This window comes from Periplaneta americana, chromosome 1 (assembly GCF_040183065.1).
Source record: "Periplaneta americana isolate PAMFEO1 chromosome 1, P.americana_PAMFEO1_priV1, whole genome shotgun sequence".
NCBI classification, from domain to species: domain Eukaryota; kingdom Metazoa; phylum Arthropoda; class Insecta; order Blattodea; family Blattidae; genus Periplaneta; species Periplaneta americana.
In genome coordinates, this window is record NC_091117.1 from 215,962,105 (window position 1) to 215,983,548 (window position 21,444).

Sequence of the window (21,444 nt, forward strand, 5' to 3'; positions counted from 1 at the left end):
CTTCAATTTAATTAAATAAATTTATAGCCTATGTGTATGAATTTATCAACCTATATTATATTTGTATTCTATAATTTTGAAATATATATTATATAGTCCTACTTTTCACGTGTGATATTATTCTTCTCTAGTGTTAATATTATATTAGGCCTATATAATTCCATTGCCGCTGTAATTTAAATGTTATTTCCTATTTTATTTTACTTATTTATTTTTATTATTTTTTTTTATTTTCTATATTTCTCTTATATTAATATTGTATTATATAATTTCAGTAACTGTAATTTTAATTCTATTTCCTATTTTATTTTATTTTATATTCTCTTATAGGCGCTGCTCATTCGGTCTCAAATTTTGTTAATACTACTGTATCTCCTATTTTATATGTTGTATTATTTTATTTCTATTTTTCTTGTTTGTTTGTAATTATATTCTTTATTCTGTATATTTAAATTTAAACAAATAAATAAATAGTCTAGTATATACAGTCACGAAGCTAAATATGTAGTAACAGTCCTTGGACCGATTTTATTTTTAATATATATTAATGACCTTTTAATGATTGACCTTAAAGAATATGAAGATGATTTATATTCGTATGCTAATGATACTCTTTTACTTTTTAGTGGAAAAACTTGGACTGACGCTTATTATAATGAAAATTGCGGCTTAAAATTAATAAAAAAATGGTTCGATTTAAATTCACTTTTAATTAATAAAGATAAAACAATATCTATCCCATTTTCTTTAAATAATAAAGGTAATAAACTAATTTCGTCTATACTACAAATTAAAATGCATAATTCTGATTGTTCCGATATAAATTGCAATTGTTCAGTTATTAATGAAGTTGATGAGATTAAATACTTAGATATAATTATTGATAATCATTTAAAATGGAATAATCATATTCATTATATTTGTAATAAATTACTTAAAACATTATGTTACTTTGTTATTCTAAGAAATATTTTGTCACTTAACTGTTTACATGTAATTGATTTAGCATTATTTCAATCTATATTTATGTATGGTATTATAGGTTGGGGTGGAACTTTTAAATCCAAGCTTTATCCGTTAATTTTACTACAGAAAAAAGTATTAAAAATTTGTTTAAAAAAGCAGATAGATTACCCAACTGAATTATTGTTTAAACATTTCAAAGTTTTCAACATTAAACAAATGTATTATTTTATTTTATTAAAATATTTTCATAGGAATTTTAATAACTTTGAAAGGAATATACATAAATATAGAACTAAAAATATGAATTCTCTCCGTTTGTCTGAACCAAAATGTAAAACCAATGCAGCTTTTTATCATAGCATGAGTCAAGGTCCCAGATTATTAAACAAATTTTATTCCAATAATATTTCAACCACGAATCCTCTCCAAATTAATAAACAAATTTTTTTTAATTGTATTGGATTTATAGTTTGGGTTTAAACATATTAAACACTATTTAATCTGTATTCACTCTCAATTTTAATTTTAGTTTTGTATGTATTGGAATCCCCTCCTGAGCACGAGTCTTGCTCATTCAGGAGTGGGCTAGTTTATCTTTCATTATATTTATGAATTTGTATTCATTTCAAACTTACTAGCAATATAAATAAATAAATAAATAAATAAATAAATAAATAAATAAGTAAATATGCATCCATAGATAGTTGCCAACCACTAGGATCGCTAATATCGCCTAATTACAGACAATGCGAAATAGTACCGGCACAGTCTATTGTTCCTAGCAACTTCATAACTCAAGCCTCGTGACTGTATATACTAGATTGTGATATAACCGCGAATGGAAGAGGTTGGTGGACATAAATTAATTGAAATGAGAATGAATGGAGTGGTCGAATAAATATTTGGATATCTACGAGAATAAATGAAAGGCTGTTGAATAAGTAAATGAAAATAAGGATGATGTTTGGATTAATTAATGAATGGAATTGTAATTACTTAAATTAATTAATTAATAGTACATTATGCAACGAGCCTATAATGGTAGTAATTAAGACGAGAGTATGTTTATGAAACGAGCGCAAGCGAGTTTCATAATTTTCATACGAGCGTCTTAATTACCATTATAGGCAAGTTTCATACGACTTTTTATGCTCGACCATATTTCTAACTTGAAATTATTTATAGGTATTCATGTTATTCTTATCTGACTGGGGAGCGGAACTGACCTTGTGGAATATCTCGTAAATTGTAAGATGTGCGCAGACGCGAAAGTATTGATTTTTTCCGAGAAACGAATGTCATTGACCTTGATATAATCTAGAGAGTAAAATAAACATTAATCTTGATATAACCTTGAAATTGATTTAGACATTAAAAAACGAGATGACAAATTGAATTTATTTGAATATCATTTACAATTAACGCTAATTATTATAGTAACAGAACATAACCTTCTGCGACAGTATTGGATTTTCAGCCTCCGTGACGTTTCGCTAGTTGTCTTTCGATTGCATATCCGAGAATAATCGATACTTGAGCTTTCATATTGCTACAATGGTGTTTTCTGATTGGTGGAACACCTGAACTTTAATGAATAGGTGTACTTTAATGAGGTCCATTAAAGGGCTGCTACCAGGTGTATAATTACTACATTTCGGCATGGTCGAGCATAAAAGATTTTTATGAATTAGTGGACGCTGAAAATAATTAAATATTTGCATAATTAATTAGCGAAATGCAAGAACGGAGAAATGGATAGGAAAATGAATAGACATATGGATTAATAAATTATATATGGATAAGTTAGTGGATAGATAGTTGACTACCGACGGTGTATAATGGATAGCTAAACGAATTGATTTACGTATAAATGGATGGTAGGCTAGATGAGTGCGTAAGATAACGAGTGATTGAAATGTTTAATTGTATAGCACATTATGCTTTTCTTTCGATGAAATAAATAAACAATCTGGAACCGAAAAATTTCAGTCACAGGTGTCTTTGTTAGTGTGGCATGTAATGTTAATTATATTACAGTGCAGTGCAGACTGATTTCGAGACAAGCGTGAATCGCTCGTCAACAGACCATTCAACTTGCTCTTCAAATATTTCCCTTTTCTCTTAGTGTCTTCCGTAAACTTTACCAGTCATGATTCCCGGTACAGCAAGACCTTCAACAAATATATATTTTTTATTTTTAAAATATATGGAACTTCGTCTTGCTATTTCTCAGTATGGAAACTGTTCAATGAGAAAGGTGATGGCACATTTTCAAATCCTGTAAGTAATGAGATTATTCACTAGTTTCCATTGTATTTCACATTTAAGTCTAAATTATTAAGTAACTAGCCGTACCCGTGCGCTCCGCTGCACCTGTTAGAAATAAATATAAAGTAATTACATAATTAAAATAGGACATTTGATCCAGGGAACATTCGTGTTTGATAGAAGGATAAATCGTTTAATATGTTACTTAATTTAAATTGTATTTAAAATATTAAAATGCGATCATTTTGTTCCGGAGACCACTCATTTGGTGCAATGACAATTCCTTTAACATGTTATTAATTGTTATTACCAATTATTTTTGGAAAAGCGAAAATCAACAGAACAATTTTGGCTACAGATTTATTATTATGTTTATATTATATTATATTATGAAAAAGTGTGTTGATAACGGATGTACTCGAATTAGAAAGTTTTTAATTTGTTGTGGGAGCTCTTGAATCTCAGGAGGAACAAATTTTACAACAGCGCAACATAATCTGCTTGGCTCATTACCCAATTTTTTGCATTGCATTTATTGCATATATATTTTATGTATTTTAACACGATTCAATTGAGCATAGTTAAAATTTTAATGATAAAATAATGGATTGCTAAGCTAACGTACTTTTACTGCATACTAAATTAATACACTCTCGTTGTTCGTTAATTCTCTGAGATAAAAATGTATATGTTCATAAACATTATTATAAGAAATACAGGAAATGAATATACAGAATAACCTATCAAGTTTTCTGTGCATAAGAAGCTATTTTAATCTTACCTGTCCTCAAGTCACTCACAAGTTACTGTAATAACATTATAGCATTATGTCCATCCAGAGAAACTACACTTTCCAATTATGAAATAATAATTAATTACACAAATCGGTTAATTTAGCTTCAGATATTACTTCATACAAACACAGAAACATTGTCTGTAGGCTATGTTTCATAGCTTTCGATTGTTATGTCCAAGGTCCCTTATAGACGAAGTCATTTGTTTTTTATTTCAATACACCGCCTTAGATGGCAGTTATTTTAATGTTAAAACTCATTTATCTCATTACATATCAATCTTATCAAAATTTTTCAGAGAATAAAACTTATCAGAAATCATTTTTAAAGAAACTTTTGTTATGTAACATATTTCACAAAAATCAATAATAAGTGAGATATTTCGATTTATTTAATTCAGGCCCCCTTATAACCCCCCTTTTAAAAAACGTATTTTGAATGACATATAGCCTATAATCTAAGTTACAACGAACTTAATTTATATTCCAATTTTCATCGAAATCGGTTCAGCCATTATTGCGTGAAAAGGTAACAAACATACAGACAGACATACAAACAAAAATTCAAAAATGCGATTTTCGATTTCAGGGTGGTTAATTATATATGTTAGGACCAATTATTTTTGGAAAATCGAAAATTACCAGAAAAATTTCGGCTACAGATTTATTATTAGTATAGATAATACAATATAAGTTTATATATTTCAACCACAATGGTGATAATACAATACCGTATACATATAAATATACGTACACTGTATAGCCTATATTTGCCGTATGTATATACGTATATAAATATGTATGTACTATAGTAAATTTTATTGTTTATATATGTATGTATGAATGTATGTATATACGCATTTAATGTGTGTGAACCTTTTATTATTTGTCATAAAACCATATTTTTGTTTTATTGTGTTATATTGTATTGTATTTATTAACATTCCATGGTATTCATACATTGCTTCACAGCTAGAATACGGAACAAGTCAAAAAACTTAATACTATTACAAAGTCTTAATTTATAGTCACAGTCTACATGAAATATATATAGAAGAGATTTACAATATAGTCTACTAGTACAACACTAAGTTTTAGTATCAATTTCATGAAGTGTTATTGAATGTCATGAATTCAACTACAGAATAGAAGGCGTGAGAAATTAGGTACTTCTTTAATTTGGCCCTAGATAATCTTATGTTTTGAGTTTCATTTTTTATATCCATGGGGAGGCTATAAAAAATTTTTACTGCCACATAACGCACTCCTTTTTGATAGCACAATAGACTTGCCGATGGAGTATGAAAGTCATTTTTTGACGTGTATTTATGCTATGAACTGTTGAATTAGTTACAAAGTTTTCACGATTGCATAAGAGGAATATTGTTAATGAAAATTTATACTGACAAGCCATGGGCATTATTTGTAGTTTTTGAAAATACTCCTACAAGATTCCCTAGATTTGGCACCTACTATTATTCTAATTGCTCTTTTTGTAATAGAAATATACTGTTATTATCTGTGGAATTTCCCCAGAATATTATTCGAAAACTCATTACCGAGTGGAAGTATGCAAAGTATATTGTTTTTAAGGTATTGATATTTACTATCTTTTGCATAGATCTAATAGCAAAACATGCTGAATTTAGTTTGGAGCTAATTTCTTTAATATGATTTTTCCATTTTAACACATTATCGATTTTTAAGCCAAGAAATTTGGTTGTAGTTGTTTCTAATAGGGATCTGTTGTTAATTATTGCGCTAGAAATTTGTGAGGTTGAATTTGGACACGATTTAAATTGAATTATGTTAGTTTTGTCACAGTTTAATACTAATTTATTGACTGAGAACCAGTCACATATTTTGAAGAAAATTTCCTCTGTTGAAGATTGGAATGCGTTGGAGTTATTGGCTGTAATTACTACACTTGTGTTACCTTTTAGTAAAAGATACTGTATAACAATTGTGTGTGTTAAATTGTTAACTGTATTAAAATAATTCAGGTCTCTACTTAAAAATGTTAACTTAAAGTACTTCAAAACATACTTAAAAATTACATTGTCCACTTTTGAAATTAAGATTCACTTTTGTCCGCTTTTTAAATAAAGGTGCAAGTGTCCATTTTTGAAACACACAACCGAGAATCAGGATAAAGATGAGAAAATTCTATGGAAGTTATGATTTTATTCTGAAACTAATATTTAACTGGAATACGTAGAAAAATTAAATTTAAAATGTTATTTCTATTCAATTCTTATAATAATATCACTTTCAGTTTTAGTTCTTATTTTATTGCAATTTTGCACTGAAAATATGTGGTTCATTTAAAGTGTCTACATTTTATTAGGGTTCTAGATTACAGTACTATGCCACTAAACAAAGGGATTTTCCTTCCACTCACTTCCAAAGTGTTTACTTAGTAAGTTCTGTACACCCGCAAGTTTCTCTGGATTTACTTTGACCCCTAAATTATTGGTGAATGATTCATTTCCAATCGTTTTTCTTCAGCACGTTTCCATTGTTCAGAACTAAATTTACGTTTTCTAGTCATTCAGGCGTACTCTCAACATATTGCTCTCCTTATTGAACTCGAGCTGCCCCAAAATCCTTATATTTCAATCAAATTTCGAAATAAAAGGGAATGTAATCATTAAAATATGTAACCTCGTCAGAATGTAAATATTAACTGGTCGCCATGACAGTTTTAAGCCATTTCCAGCAATCTGATTGGTTGAAATGGTCATGTCTGCATTTGAAACAATGGAGGTGTCCGATTATGAAAGTAACAACATACTTAAACGTTCACAAAGCATCACAAAAATGAGCGTTTCTGGAACAAAAGGATCACAGAATTGTAAAGAGTCCAAAAAATATTATAATAACCAATCCCTAACTAAATTTCGATAAAATTGGTGTATGTCCGTCTTTGATACTAGTATATCAGTATACATGTATGTAATGTATGTATGTATATCACAGAAATCAAATAAAACATAAATCTAATCGACATGAATATCGTACTCGAAGACAAAAGTCTAATTTCCCATTAATTGAGTCTAAATGTCATACAAGTGCAGCTCTTAAACATGGTGCTAGTTTCGGCCCGAGACTTTATAATAAAATTACAAACCATTTTCCAAATTTGAAATATTTTAACATTGAAACTTCTAAGAAAGAAATTTATAAAATTATTCATGATATATAATATTAACAAATGTGTGTATTTTTTTACCCCTTTTATTTCTGTAGACTATATTCATGTTTTTTATTGAATATCACTGGCTTCTGTCCTATTGTCAATTTATCAATTTATATTAATTGTGTTTTTTCTTTTTTTTGTGTTATTTATTGGTTTGAATTAAGTTACTGTATTTAGTAAACTGTCCTTGTAAATTTTATGTTGTATTATTGGCTAAGACCACACCGTACACGAGCCTGGCTCTTACGGTAGTGGCTAGAAACATTTTTGTTTTATAATTTTAATTTGTACTCGCTAGCTAGTTAAATAATTTATATATATATATATACATATGCATTTTTATAATTTAATAGTAGATTAGGAGTTCTAAATTGCCTGAAAGAGCAATAAACCAAAGTAGGGTTAATTATTATTATTATTATTATTATTATTATTATTATTATTATTATTATTATTATTATTATTATTATTATTGTTACTATTCTTATTATTATTGTATGTATTTATTCACACTGCAATGGGTATATACCCGGTGGTAGTGGTATCTAATTACACTCAAAAATGACAATAATAAACTTATTAATTAAAATACAATTAATAATGATACTAATAATTAATACTAACAATAATTTATAATAATAATAATAATAATAATAATAACAGGGAATATCCTAAATTAAATTAAGCACGATCACTTAAAATAACATTTAAAATAAATCTAATTTGTATCTTAAACCTAAGTTCGAACTAAAACCCACGAGTATGATATATTCATATCTGCACAAGTACCTTTCAACATTACACTCATTTCGCTGTCAACTCACTCACTGCACTGGAACTACGACACATTTCACTCATTCTATCCTGATTTCACTAACACTTCAAAAACATTTCAGTGTTCAAATACTTTGCACTGTCACTAGCTATAAACTATAAAGCTTCACTGACAGGAACACGCTTCACTTACACAACACACTTTACTGACACAACACTTCAATAACAAACTATAATTTACACCCTTTAAATACTGTGTATAATTACCGTCTATTAGTAAAGTCCTTAAGCCTATTTTTAAATACATTTTTGGTTGTTTGTAAAGCCTTTAGTAAGTCTGCAGGTAAAGCATTCCAGTCCCTGATAGTAGGCCTACGATTGAGAAAAGAAAACTTTGCAGTGAGAAAAGAAAACTTTTCAGTTATTATTAACATTATTATTATGATTATTATTATTATATTATTATTATCATCATCATCATCATTGACGACAAAATCATTGGCATTCTTAGTACTTTTCCTGAAGGATTCTCTTTATTGAAACAATTTTGAGCGAAATTATTCCAAAATATCTGTGATGTTATATTTTTGAAGCTGCACAAACCATTTTTACTAATATTATATATCTTTCAAGAATTTCAATGTATCTCAATCGTTTATTTAACGTTCCTTCTTTTTATTGAGTTTCTTTATTTCCCGTTATTTCTTGCTCCTATCACGTACGCAATTCACCTAATAATAATAATAATAATAATAATAATAATAATAATAGTTATTTATTTATTTATTTATTTATTTATTTATTTATTTATTTATTTATTTATTTATTTATTTATTTATTTATTTATTTATTTATTTATTTATTTATTTATTTGTTTATTTATTTATTTAGAATATTAACGTGCAAAAACAACAGCACAAGGCCAATTACAGTTTAGCACGATACAAAACAAAACAAAACAACAAATGATGATGAGAATGAATGATAGAAAATGGCAATGAGATGAAATACAAACAATATAATAGTCTACATCAATCATTGATCAAATAATAATTATAAAATTATAAATTAGTACAATGAGATAATTGAAATAATGGAATAGTCTACATTAATCAATTGACCAAAGATATAATAATAATAATAATAATAATAATAATAATAATAATAATAATAATAATAATAATAATAATAATAATAATAATAATAATAATAGCAATAATAATGTATTGCCAGAACAAAGATACATATTGGTTTTTGTATAAAACACTCTAGCACCCCAGAAAGAGTAAGTTGCATACTCGTGCTCAGGGGGCATCCCACATAATGTTAAGACAAATTAAGACCTAAGTATTCTTGATTTATTTTTCGACGTCACATCTGGCTTTTATGTAACTTATAAGTTTCATGATTTTCTCTTCGTTATTATTGGTCTCTGGAGCCTCTTCTACTGTATGTCCAAATTCGAAATGTTCTTCTTAAAACGCCTGTCTTTCAAGTACACCTAAATTTTAATTGATGAAGATGACGATAATTACAGTATATTGATGATAATGATGATTATGGAAGTAAAAAAATCATGCTAAACATATACACTACATTAAATGTTAATTAAGACTTCGAAAGTGATAATCAACACTGCAGTGGCGGCTGATTGACTGAGGCAAGTGAGGCCGGGCCTCAGTCACTTGGCTTAACAGAAATCAAATTTTGTGTTTTTATATAATGTATTAGTTATTTGAATGAAGCATCGCTGTAGAAGCATTTTAAAACTTTGTGATGTATATAGACCTGTTTTGCAGTAAAATTTACTCCTGAGGCCAGAATCGCTCGTGCCGGGTCTGGTTGTGATGTATATAGACCTGTTTTGCAGTAAAATTTGTTCCTGAGGCCAGAATCGTTCGTGCCGGGTCTGTCTTCTGAATTTCCTGTATTTTCGCGGGGTTTGAGCTTGCTCTTAAAACGTTGTAGCCGAGGCACAATTCGTCTGGCCTCGTGGCATGGTCAGGTTTCACTCCTCACATCCATGGGCCGGCCTCAAGGGTAGAGTGGGGTGGGAATAGCAATGATGACTTGTCTTCCTAAATAGGTCATAAATAACACAAATTCCAGCTCTTTGGCAGGCAGAGACCCACACTATTCCCTCCCCTTATGTCTCAGTTTATGACTTAAGCTAGGGTGTTGTACTATTGTATTTCGTAGTACGGTAGTGAATCTGGGCCAATGTTGTTATGTATTTCGGGAAAATATAAAGAGAAACAAATGCGAGAAATAATGCTGGTGCAGTTAATTCATTGTTAAAGTGTCCTTTTTTCAAGAAGAAATAATATTGAAAGAAAGGAAGTTTTAAATAGAGAGAGTCTGCCGAGATACCTACGACATCGCTGACAATTTTTCTGACAGATAATCTTAAAACGCGAGTTTCTATTGCATCCTGGTATGGGCAACATAAATGGTTAAGTGGTAATGTGGTACGATGAAAGAGTAATGGAACGGAGAAAAACTCTCTCCGGCGCCGGGACTTGAACCCGGGTTTTCAGCTCTACGTGCTGATGCTTTATCCACTAAGCCACACCGGATACAACCCCGGCGTCGAACAGAATTGTCTCTGATTGAGTTCCAACTCTTGGGTTCCCTCTAGTGGCCGCCCTCTGCACTACGTCATAGATGTCTATGAACATAGGACCGAAGTCCACACATGTGCTGAGGTGCACTCGTTATGAGTGACTAGTTGGCCGAGATCCGACGGATCATCGTATGATGACGCAGAATATCTGCATGGAAATATCATATGTACTTCGGTACATTGAAATAATATATGGTAATGTGGTGTAAAATTTCTCTGTTGGCCTTGTTCGTTGCTGTCAAGGGAAAAAAATGAAAAGAACAGAAAGGAGGGGATTTTCAACACATAATGTGGGTTGCTTCATCAAACTGAAACGATCACTGAAACTCACAGCATAACAGCTTATTTGGTGAGTGACATTATTTTTCATCAATAGTAGGCTAATAATAATAGACTAATAATAATAATAATAATAATAATAATACAGTAATCATGATATTAATAATATAACAATAATTAATATCATAAATAAACTTTTCCTATCGGAGGCACTTGAAATAGTTGCATATGGCCTCACCGAGGATTTCGATCACCAGCCGCTACTGCAACACTGATGTCTTTAAAATGTGAAAATAGTCTGAAACTAGGGAATAACAGTCGTCTTAACATTGAACTACAAATTATTTATTTCAGTCTCATATCCGTAGCAATAATAGCCGTACACAATATTAACTGCGATCTGGATGGACATGGAGACCTACCAGTTCTCTCACGACGACTGCGCTACGTCGTTTTCCCAGAAGGAACAGTTATGGGGGTGAGTTTGAGTGTTTCTCATTTTTTTCTCCAATGACCTTGATGTTATTCGCTCCGACTCCAAGAGCGAGCTCATAGATGTCGCTAGTGCCGAGGAACATAGAACATTTAGTTCAACAGAGATTATCCAGACTGCATTAAATGCAGTGGTTCTACATTACGCTCATAATGGATGATGGTGTTAATGGAAAATTGTTGGGATATCACAGGAGAAAAGAAGTACCCGGAGAATACTCCTGTATTGTCTCGTCCACGGGCTTGCCCAACATAAGTGATTAATAAATTTTAGAGTGGATCAACAAGGATTTGAAATCAGGCCTCCTCTGGCTTGTAAGCCCAGTGAGTTAGCACTAAGCTATCGTATTATTATTATTATTATTATTATTATTATTATTATTATTATTATTATTATTATTATTATTATTATTATTTCACACAAATCGGAGAAGCAAAATAACCGAGAATGAAACACACTCTTACGAATAGGCCTATAATTGTTATTAAAATTATAATGGTATTAAAGCTTCTTGTGTTAGACGTAAGTTGTGCCTAAAATTATCACAGGCCTGCAAAATTAAGGATCATAAAAACTTTTCTAAAAACCTGTGCTATGGTAATAGTTTCTTGGGGTGCTGAATCCAAAACTGACCTCAGATTTTCTCTATCACCCACCATTTTTCCGCAACATGCATTGCCACTTTCAGCAATGTAAATATAGCGTTATTGAATTTAACACGGAAAAGTGATGAAGTGAAACATGTCCTGTGGCAAGTATTAAAGGTATAGTTTACAAAAACTATTACTTACTTACAAATGGCTTTTAAGGAACCCGCAAGTTCATTGCCGCCCTCACATAAGCCCGCCATCGGTCCCTATCCTGTGCAAGATTAATCCAGTCTCAATCATCATATCCCACCTCCCTCAAATCCATTTCAATATTATCCTCCCATCTACGTCTCCCGCCACCGGCGTGACTCAGTCGGTTAAGGCGCTTGCCTGCCGGTCTGAAGTTGCGTTCGGGCGCGGGTTCGATCCCCGCTTGGGCTGATTACCTGGTTGGGTTTTTTCCGAGGTTTTCCCCATCCGTAATGTGAATGCAAGGTAATCTATGGCGAATCCTCGGCCTCATCTCGCCAAATATCATCTCACTATCACCTATCTCATCGACGCTAAATAACCTAGTAGTTGATACAGCGTCGTTAAATAACCAACTAAATAAATAATAATAATCTACGTCTCCCCTCCCTTAAGGTCATTTTTCCCTCCGGCCTCCCAACTAACACTCTATAAGCATTTCTGGATTCGCCCATACGTGCTACATGCCCTGTCCATCCCAAACGTCTGGATTTAATGTTCCTAATTATGTCAATTGAAGAATATAATGCGTGCAGCTCTGCGTTGTGTAACTTTCTCCATTCTCCTGCAACCTCATCCCTCTTAGCTCCAAATATTTTCCTAAGAACCTTATTCTCAAACACCCTTAATCTCTGTTCCTCTCTCAAAGTGAGAGTCTATTAGATTGTCATAATTAACAAGTCGCATTCAGTCAAATGCTTTATACTGACTTTTTCTTTTCATGGTGAAGTTGCGTTTGTTGCTTTTCTTCCTGTGTGAGGTTCAAGAGATATTCTTTGTAGCCAGTGTTTTTGTTCCCAATGGCTGCTTCTTACTCTGCTGTCCCATTCACAGAGGAAGTATGGAAACTTAGTATACCCAGCCTGCTGACCAAGAAGCATGTACAACTCTCTCAGATCTCCACAGATCTCCCAGTTATGATCTTTATATTTTATCTTTGTAAGAACCAGTTCAAGATTCCCATAAGTTACTTTAAAGTGTATCGATTGACCAACAGGTAACGAAGCATATTTCTGGCCATTGTGTAAAAGCACTGATCACTGCCTTAAGGACTTCTTTTTAAAGGAATCGATTAATACCTCCATAACAAACCAGGAATATCACTGCAGTATACTAAGGGACCCTCTTGTGAAAAGTAGGGAGTAGATTCCTCTTCTCTATTTCTATACCACTGAAGAGAAGTTCTTGGCATCAGCAATACACTTCTTTTAATCTGGAACGTAAAAGCTCAACTTTTCCTTTGGGTGATCCCAAATCTCTTATTAAATCATTGAGTTCACACTGGTAAACTCTTCAGGACTTCCACTTTCTACAACATACAGCCTTCTATATTAAGTTTCTGATGCGCATCAACAGGTTAATACAAAACTTTACATTAGAGCATTGTGTCGTGGATGCAGCAGAATCACCAGTATGTTAATACTATAAAACATAAAATATAGTTTTGCGCGAGATCGTTCGTATTTGCTTGGTTTCCGCACAAAACCAATCCGCGGTAAGTCTAAAATTCCACATTCAGTAGGCCTATTCCCAACCGAACACACATAACAATTTCCCTCTTCTTACCGCTTAAGTGACATATTGATTTTACTGCTTTAGGCTTTTAACAAATTATTTTTAGAGACTTTCAATATAGTAATAATTCACCTAAATTGCACTGTTAATTATTGTTTTTAAATATTTGCAAAAATTAAGTAACTCTACAACTCCACTAAAGTTACTGCATTTGTGATGCATGTAACATTAAGGAAGCCGTTTGTTTTAAGTTCGCATTTATAGACTGGGGGAAAAAAAAAAGACAGACGTGTATCACGGCCTGCTGGAGTATAATAAACACAGAAAACATTTTAAAGCAACAATGTTGAAGATAGATATTTTTGTTTTGCTAATTTGCCGTCATTGAACAGAAACCAAGATGGAGATTTCATTGCAACTAATTAGAAATTCCTCTTTCAGGTATGTAATAAACGATCTTCGCACAAAATAATGTATGATACACGAGCGGTATGTTTTCTTTCAATTCTCGGAAATTAAAAAAGCTCAACTACGTTTCGCTTTTTCAAACTTTTCCTCGAGCATGAAAACTTCAACATACCGCTCTTGTAACGCATATTACTATTGTGTAAAAAGGGTACGTTATGTCCCATTTTTTATGTCATTTCTGGCTTCAGCACAAGAAAATACATAAAGGAGAGCTAAAAGTTTTTAAAAAGTTTTTCTTTGCAGGCCTATTTATTATTTCCTCTGCATTGTGTCCGAATCTGGTATTCCTGTATACGGGGATACGCTAAAAATACTCCCTTTAGGTAATATTTAGCAGGCAAAAATGTAGGCTTACATTTTGTTTGAAAATATTTTTTTTAGAAACTCGTAATAACTTAATATTTTATTTGAATTTTTTCGAGAAATGAAGAAGAATAGTATGGCTCACAGCAGTATTGAATAATTAAATTATACAACTTCTATTTGTAACTTATTTAAGGTTACGCCTATATGATTACACTTTCAAGTAAAAATTTCGCTATGTTCCGAATGTTGTAAACAGTTTCAAAAGAGACAGACTGAAATAATATCGAAAATTGATCAATATTAGCTTTCATGTAAGTAAAATTCTCTATTATTTTCATGTTGAAATATCTTCCATAATAATGAAATATCATATTACTTTATATATTTCAAATATTTCATTTCATGTAGTTGGTTTTGGCTGCAAATATCGCAATCGACGTCAAAGGTGACTTGTCCGAGTCTTGGTTCCTGCAGGCCGATTACCATGTTCCAGAAGACGCTCAGGATTTCATCTACCCCTTTGACTTGGAAGGGAGAAATCGAACATCGAGGGAGTTAGACAGAACTGGAGCCTATCGTTTGTTAGAGGACACATTCAATAGGTTAGGACAAAAACTGTATCTTTCTGGGGAACGGACATATGATGTATGAACATAATTTTACAATATTTGATACACGCATGAGGTACTTGAAAAACAAATCTGCAAACATAGTACGTCTGAAACTTCAAAATACGTAATATTCAGAAGCTGTTTCCAAGTATTGCATTTCCTCTTCCTTCCATAGCTTTAACCTCAAATTCCTCCACTTAACTTCTTTTCACTTTTTAATTCTACTTCTTCCTCTATTTCTTCATTTTTCCTCCTTACTCTACTCTTGTTTCCTTGCATTTTCTGTTAATACTTCTTCTCTAATTTATTATTCTGTTTCTTCTTTCCTTCTTCCTGTATTTCCTCGTCTTTTTCTACTTCCTAATCTTCCTCAGATTTCACATTTATCTCGCGTCTTTATGTTATCATACTTTTTCTTCTTATTATCTATTTTCTGCTTCTTATTTTTCTCACCTTCTTCACCTTCCTCTGCTCTTCTTCTGATACTTCTTTTCTAATTATTTTTCTTTTCTCCCTCTACATTCTCGTCTCTTGCTAATTCTTTGTCTTTTCCCATGTCCTAATTTCCTGGATTCCTACTTCTCCACTACTTCAACATATCCTACTTACTCTTCTTCACCTATCTTCTTGTCTTCCACTACTTCCTCCTTTTCTCTTACATCTTCTAATTCTATTTCCTCGCCTTTCTCTAATTCCTCGTCTTCCCTATTTCTTCGTGTCTATTTCTTCTTTTATCCTATACTTCTTCTGCCTCTACTTTTCCTAAGCCAGGAGATAATGGGGTAGGATGGCCAGTTCCTTTCCCCCTCCATTGCATACATCGCTGACCAATGATTATTAAGTTGAATCTGAACGACCACAAATAAAACACAAATAAATCATAACTTTTCTGCTTGTCACATTTTGAGTGCGAACACTGGTTTTAGTTTATATGCATACAGGCAAAGATTTTTTTATAATTATTTCTATTTATTTCATTACTTGCCTAAAACACTTTATCAGCACTTACCTTTGATCTTCCAGATTCCTTCTTCTTATCAACAGAACCAGTTTCATCACACCTCCTAATGAAATCCCTGTAATAAAATTACGAATGGAACATAGATCTTCTCTTAAATTGTTGAGTGTTCTAAATATTTTCAGACTTTCAGAAATACTACTTTAGCTTTAATAATAGCAATGGACCTGATGTGTTCCAACATTTAATGATAGATTCATGGCTTGAAACTTTCTAATTCTCATAGCAGTACTAATAAAATCAATACTGTTTTAATGAAAAGTGGTAACTATGGAAATGCAAAAAGTAACAAATGCAAAACTTGTTTCCTGAACACAGTGATGTTTTGGTTTTTATTTTCTATCTCAAATATTATTGTAGTTATGACTCTTTACTGATTGAAATGACTTTATATAAGCTTGGATTTCTTTTAAATGGAATAACATTAATTACTCCACGGATTATAGTAGAACCTAATCTAACCTATAATTTCATACATATATAATTACATATACATATATTTTATAAAACAATCATACTTGCTATTTCTGTTTTCTAGTCATGTTATATTGAAATTTCCTTGCAACAAAATCATTGTACTTTTAAACTGCTTCCTACAGATTTGGCTTTGACGGAATGGAATGTATTTTAAGAACAATATGCGAAGCAGCACAAACCCCATTGTATAAAAATGAATACAATGGTCTTTTGGGGGAACTCCTGCACATCCTTTTCGTGTGAGTATTATCTAATTACTCTGTTATCCTGTAATATAAATGATATAATTAGAGAGATGGATTATTGACAGTTACGACTACCTACGAACAGTTTAGGGCCTACACTGCACGGAAACATTAAAATATATTTTTTTTCATTAAAAGTGTTAGGCCTACCCTTCTACGAATAATAAATTAACAAATAAAATATAATATGTTGGACAATTGTTTAAATATTTATAGAGAACATAAACTCATACCCATTTTCTGAATATTACTATGTACTAACTCTATTGCTCCTAACATTTAATTACCCATTATAGAGATAAACTAGCATTTTTAAATTTTGTACTAGCTTTTAATTTCGATTCCCGTTAATTTTCACTCTGCATGGTTCATAAAAATTCAATTAATTCGTTTAATTCCATGACTCTTACATCTTCATTACGGCTTTGAGATGTTTCGAGGATTTACCTCCGCATCTAATGAAAAGAAGTTATCATCATAGCAGAATAACATTTATTATAGGGCTTCAAGTATATTCACAATCTAATGATAATTATTTCTTTTTCTAGTCCGTCTTCATCCTTGGATGAGAACTTGCCACCATCGTTCAACATTGCCGAACGAAGAGGAGAGGATGGTAAAAACTGCCGTGTCGCATACTCAAAATGTTCTTTTGGGCTTATCGATTCCATAACGACATCCCTTGAAGAATAAATTAATTACTTGGTGAAAGGAAGAAGAAAAAGAAGAAGAAAACTGTAAATTTAAGTTGAGTGACAAATAATTATTACTTATAACTACTTATATGAGAGACGTAGCAAAAGTCATGAGCATATTAATATAAAAATCAAAGGAAAAAATCCACATCAACTTGCTCGTTTTCAGAAAAAAAGTCCAATGTTCTCTCTGCCTTCATACAAAGTATAAAGCGAAAGTAATAATTTGTTGCCGCCCAATTAGATTTCGAAATATTAATGCAAATACACATTTCTGGTAGGTCAGACTCTGCTGATTTCTTGATACTAAGGTTTTGGTACAAAAATAAGGTTCAAATTAAAAAAAAATAGTGCTTTTAATGTACCTACATTATTAGGTTTTAGGAAGTTACATGTCAGCATTTTTATCTCAAATAAATTTAAAAAAAATCATTACAAACAACCAATACAAATAAACAAAAAAAAAAAAGGCATTATCTCGTAAACGGTTAATTTTCGGACCCATGTTAACTGGACCTTTACTTCTCTTCATTTTTACTTCTTATCCCTAAATGTTTGACCAGCGAATAGGGATTATAAAGAATGGACACTTCGCGTCGGTACCTTTGATGTAGCCGGACTGATTTCAATGACCTTCAAGTCAGCTAAAGCGTGAGATTCTGCTTTCCCCCTAGAGTTGGCGCTGACATCACACCAGCTAGCAGTCGACAGCGGAAATATAACACACATAATTAATACATCTAGGTGCATTATGAACTCAAATAAAGTAAATTGGATCCGTAAAATAATAAATCCATCATTAACTGTAATGTCTAGACTCTAGAGTTCCTTTATAATGAGAGTTGAGACGTTGATCCCAACAACAATTAAAATATGTAACGATTTGATAACACTGAAAATGGAAAAACAAAACTCTTGTGAGAAGTAAAACCATATACCTATATTATATTATATACAAATATTAAACGAATTCGATACTTAATTTTATAATGTATTATATTATTTTGTAATATAATTTATTAATCTGAAATATAAAAAATTATTATTACAACTAGTTCGTCACTGAGAAATAAGGAAAAGCTGTTAACTTGAATTTATTTGAAGCAAAGCGTTAGTGGATTATGCAATAAGGTAGGCGATGTTTGGATCCTGTGTCTCAACTCTATTCCCAATTATTATCTTAGCCTATGCCTGGCCTATGCTCGATTATACTAACCTCTAACGCTTGAAAGTAGAACTAAACGCTGGCGCACAGAGAAACAAAACACAGGAAAATTCGCTCAGTGTCCATTCTTTATAATCTCTATTCGCTGGTTTGACCATCACTTCTGCAACACCCTGCATAAACTTGCAGCATATTTGAGAAAAATACTTCTTTCCTGAAATCTTTTATTTCGTGTAATTAACTGACAAAGGGAACAATGTCATAAGAAAAATTAAATTTCTGGAAAATTGATAGAATTATTAAGAACAAAATTATTGCTATTCTTTGGTAGTGGTTTCCGTCAAAGTTCTACCGCCTCCGGCACAGATAATCAGTCGACATGAAGGTAACTACTGGCAAGGAAGAAGATAATTTCGGGTTACTCCTTTTATAAATAATGCAGTCACTAGTTATAAAGTTTCCGATTATATAGATTATGAGCAAATGTTAGCAAAAGCTACCGGTATTAATTTCTACAACTTTCCCTTAACAATATGATTTGACAGTACTGCCGTTTATTTGGCAAGAAATAATATGAAATGTACTTTCCTAGCCATTTTCTTATTCTTATTGTAGTAATAATATGCTCATGACTTTCAATAAATGGAACTAACAGAAGATTTGGTAGTTTCAAGGATCTGAAATTTGTTATTTTAATAGGATGTAATTCTCAAAAAACATTTGATTATATTAAAATTTAATTTGTAACATATTTGTGATAAGAAAAGTTATGATATACAAGAAATAAACCCCATTTCATTAATTGGAACAGCGATCTTATTAAGTAATAGCTTGACATATGATAAACGAGCAGGGTACTCATAAACTTCATTTAATACTTGCAGCTTTTCCCTGAGGTAACGATTTTTTTTTTCACCATCGTGTTTTTGTACTTACCTCTATTGTTGACAAGCCTTATCAGTTCGATTTACAATACGCAGATTGGTTGCTAGAGAAAAATATTATTGTTACAACTCATAGAGTTGTTATACGACGTAAGAAATGATAACGAGATACTAAGGTTATTGTTATGAACTTAACACTACTTGTATTAAACTTGTAGGATATGTGGGAAATCAAACCACAGTATAGGGAACATATCTCTATACTGTGATCAAACAGTTGTTTTCATCCTGCTCACAAGGAAGTAATGCCATTGTTTAAAACTTCTGTCGTACGTATTTTTGACGTATAATGGATAAACAATTGATCCTCACTACTTTTCCCGCCAAGAGAGCACCTCCTTCTTCTAGCTATGCCTCCGTCTTTCAGTTGCTGACTATAGTAGTCGTGACAGCAGGTTGCAACTTACACGCTTGGTCAACTTATTATGAGATATAATCACAATATACTATATACAGTCACGAAGCTTGAGTTTTGAGGGTGCTAGAAACAATAGACTGTCACGGTACTATTTTGCATTGCCTGTAATGAAGCGATATCAGCGATCCTAGTGGTGAGCAACTATCTGATGTTTGCACATTTACTACGTATTGAGCTTCGCGACTGTATATACTAGACTGTGATATAATTATTTGGAAGTGTAAGTTAGATTTACGTATCAATAGTATTAATAGAACATTTTCTGTTAGTGCAGTTTATTTATTGCCTTAAGTGTGTTTTATCTAACAAAGTAACACTGGATAAAAACTTACGTGGTGATCGACACTACTCTGCAGATCATAGATGAAAGTTCAGATGATGATGCTGATGATGACGCTGAAGGCAATGTAGAGATTGAATATGAAACTTATGACAATGACAAGGATCTAAGATACAGTAGGAGAGATTGAGAATCACGTAGAAAGCAAGCGAATGGAGAAAGAAGGCAAAAAACAAGAAAACAGGAAGAAAAGAAAAGGAGAAGAGAAGAGAAGAGAAGAGAAGAGAAGAGAAGAGAAGAGAAGAGAAGAGAAGAGAAGAGAAGAGAAGAGAAGAGAAGAGGGCAGAGGGGAGAGGGCGCGAGGGCGCGAGAGCCAGAGGGCACGAGGGCACGAGGGCACGAGGGCACGAGGGCACGAGGGCACGAGGGCACGAGGGCACGAGGGCACGAGGGCACGAGGGCACGAGGGCACGAGGGCACGGGGGCACGGGGGCACGGGGGCACGGGGGCACGGGGGCACGGGGGCACGGGGGCACGGGGGCACGGGGGCACGGGGGCACGGGGGCACGGGGGCACGGGGGCACGGGGGCACGGGGGCACGGGGGCACGGGGGCACGGGGGCACGGGGGCACGGGGGCACGGGGGCACGGGGGCACGGGGGCACGGGGGCACGGGGGCACGGGGGCACGGGTGCACGAGGGCACGTGGAGAGAGGAGAGAGGATATTTTCATAACTCTAACCTACAATCCGCAATAACCTGGTTCACTCCCACATGTAAAACCGACTGATCGTTCTGACATTGATACTTGCGTTTTCGCATTGGAACTCAAGAACTGAAGATGTATAGGTTAAATAAAAAGTATTTAGCATGAAGAAAACCATTCAGAGGGGTAGGCCTATGTTTCATTATTATGGAAGCAAATAACTTCCAAAATTTCTGGTATTCTTCATTGGAAATGAATTTTAAAAAATTTAATTTGAACTTCTAATGAACTTAGCAGCATTTGCTGCACAAGCCACTAGTTATATCAAAATCCCTACTATGGCTTAATGGCCGCAAGGAGTGA

At 32.7% G+C, this 21,444-nt stretch overlaps 1 protein-coding gene across 2 annotated transcripts; it reads left to right on the forward strand.

Annotated features, from left to right (window-relative positions):
* Positions 1-3,101: 3,101 nt before the first annotated feature.
* LOC138708086 (uncharacterized) lies at positions 3,102-19,542 on the forward strand. Of its 2 annotated transcripts, none has more exons than XM_069838245.1 (5): positions 3,102-3,246; positions 11,257-11,380; positions 14,932-15,125; positions 16,752-16,868; positions 17,423-19,542. In XM_069838245.1, the coding sequence occupies exons 1-5, from the start codon at positions 3,116-3,118 to the stop codon at positions 17,565-17,567; spliced, it is 711 nt and encodes a 236-aa protein (XP_069694346.1). In that variant the 5' UTR covers positions 3,102-3,115; the 3' UTR covers positions 17,568-19,542. The 2 variants fall into 2 exon arrangements, with proteins under 2 accessions (XP_069694346.1, XP_069694356.1); XM_069838255.1 differs by having other exon boundaries at positions 14,998-15,125.
* Positions 19,543-21,444: the final 1,902 nt, after the last annotated feature.

Excerpts from the sequence above, each read along its gene's own strand:
- LOC138708086 (XM_069838245.1), top strand. The coding sequence starts at position 3,116 with ATGATTCCCGGTACAGCAAGACCTTCAACAAATATATATTTTTTATTT. Across the intron at positions 3,247-11,256 it reads ATGGCACATTTTCAAATCCT|TCTCATATCCGTAGCAATAA; the intron begins GTAAGTAATGAG and ends TATTTATTTCAG. Across the intron at positions 11,381-14,931 it reads CAGAAGGAACAGTTATGGGG|TTGGTTTTGGCTGCAAATAT; the intron begins GTGAGTTTGAGT and ends CATTTCATGTAG.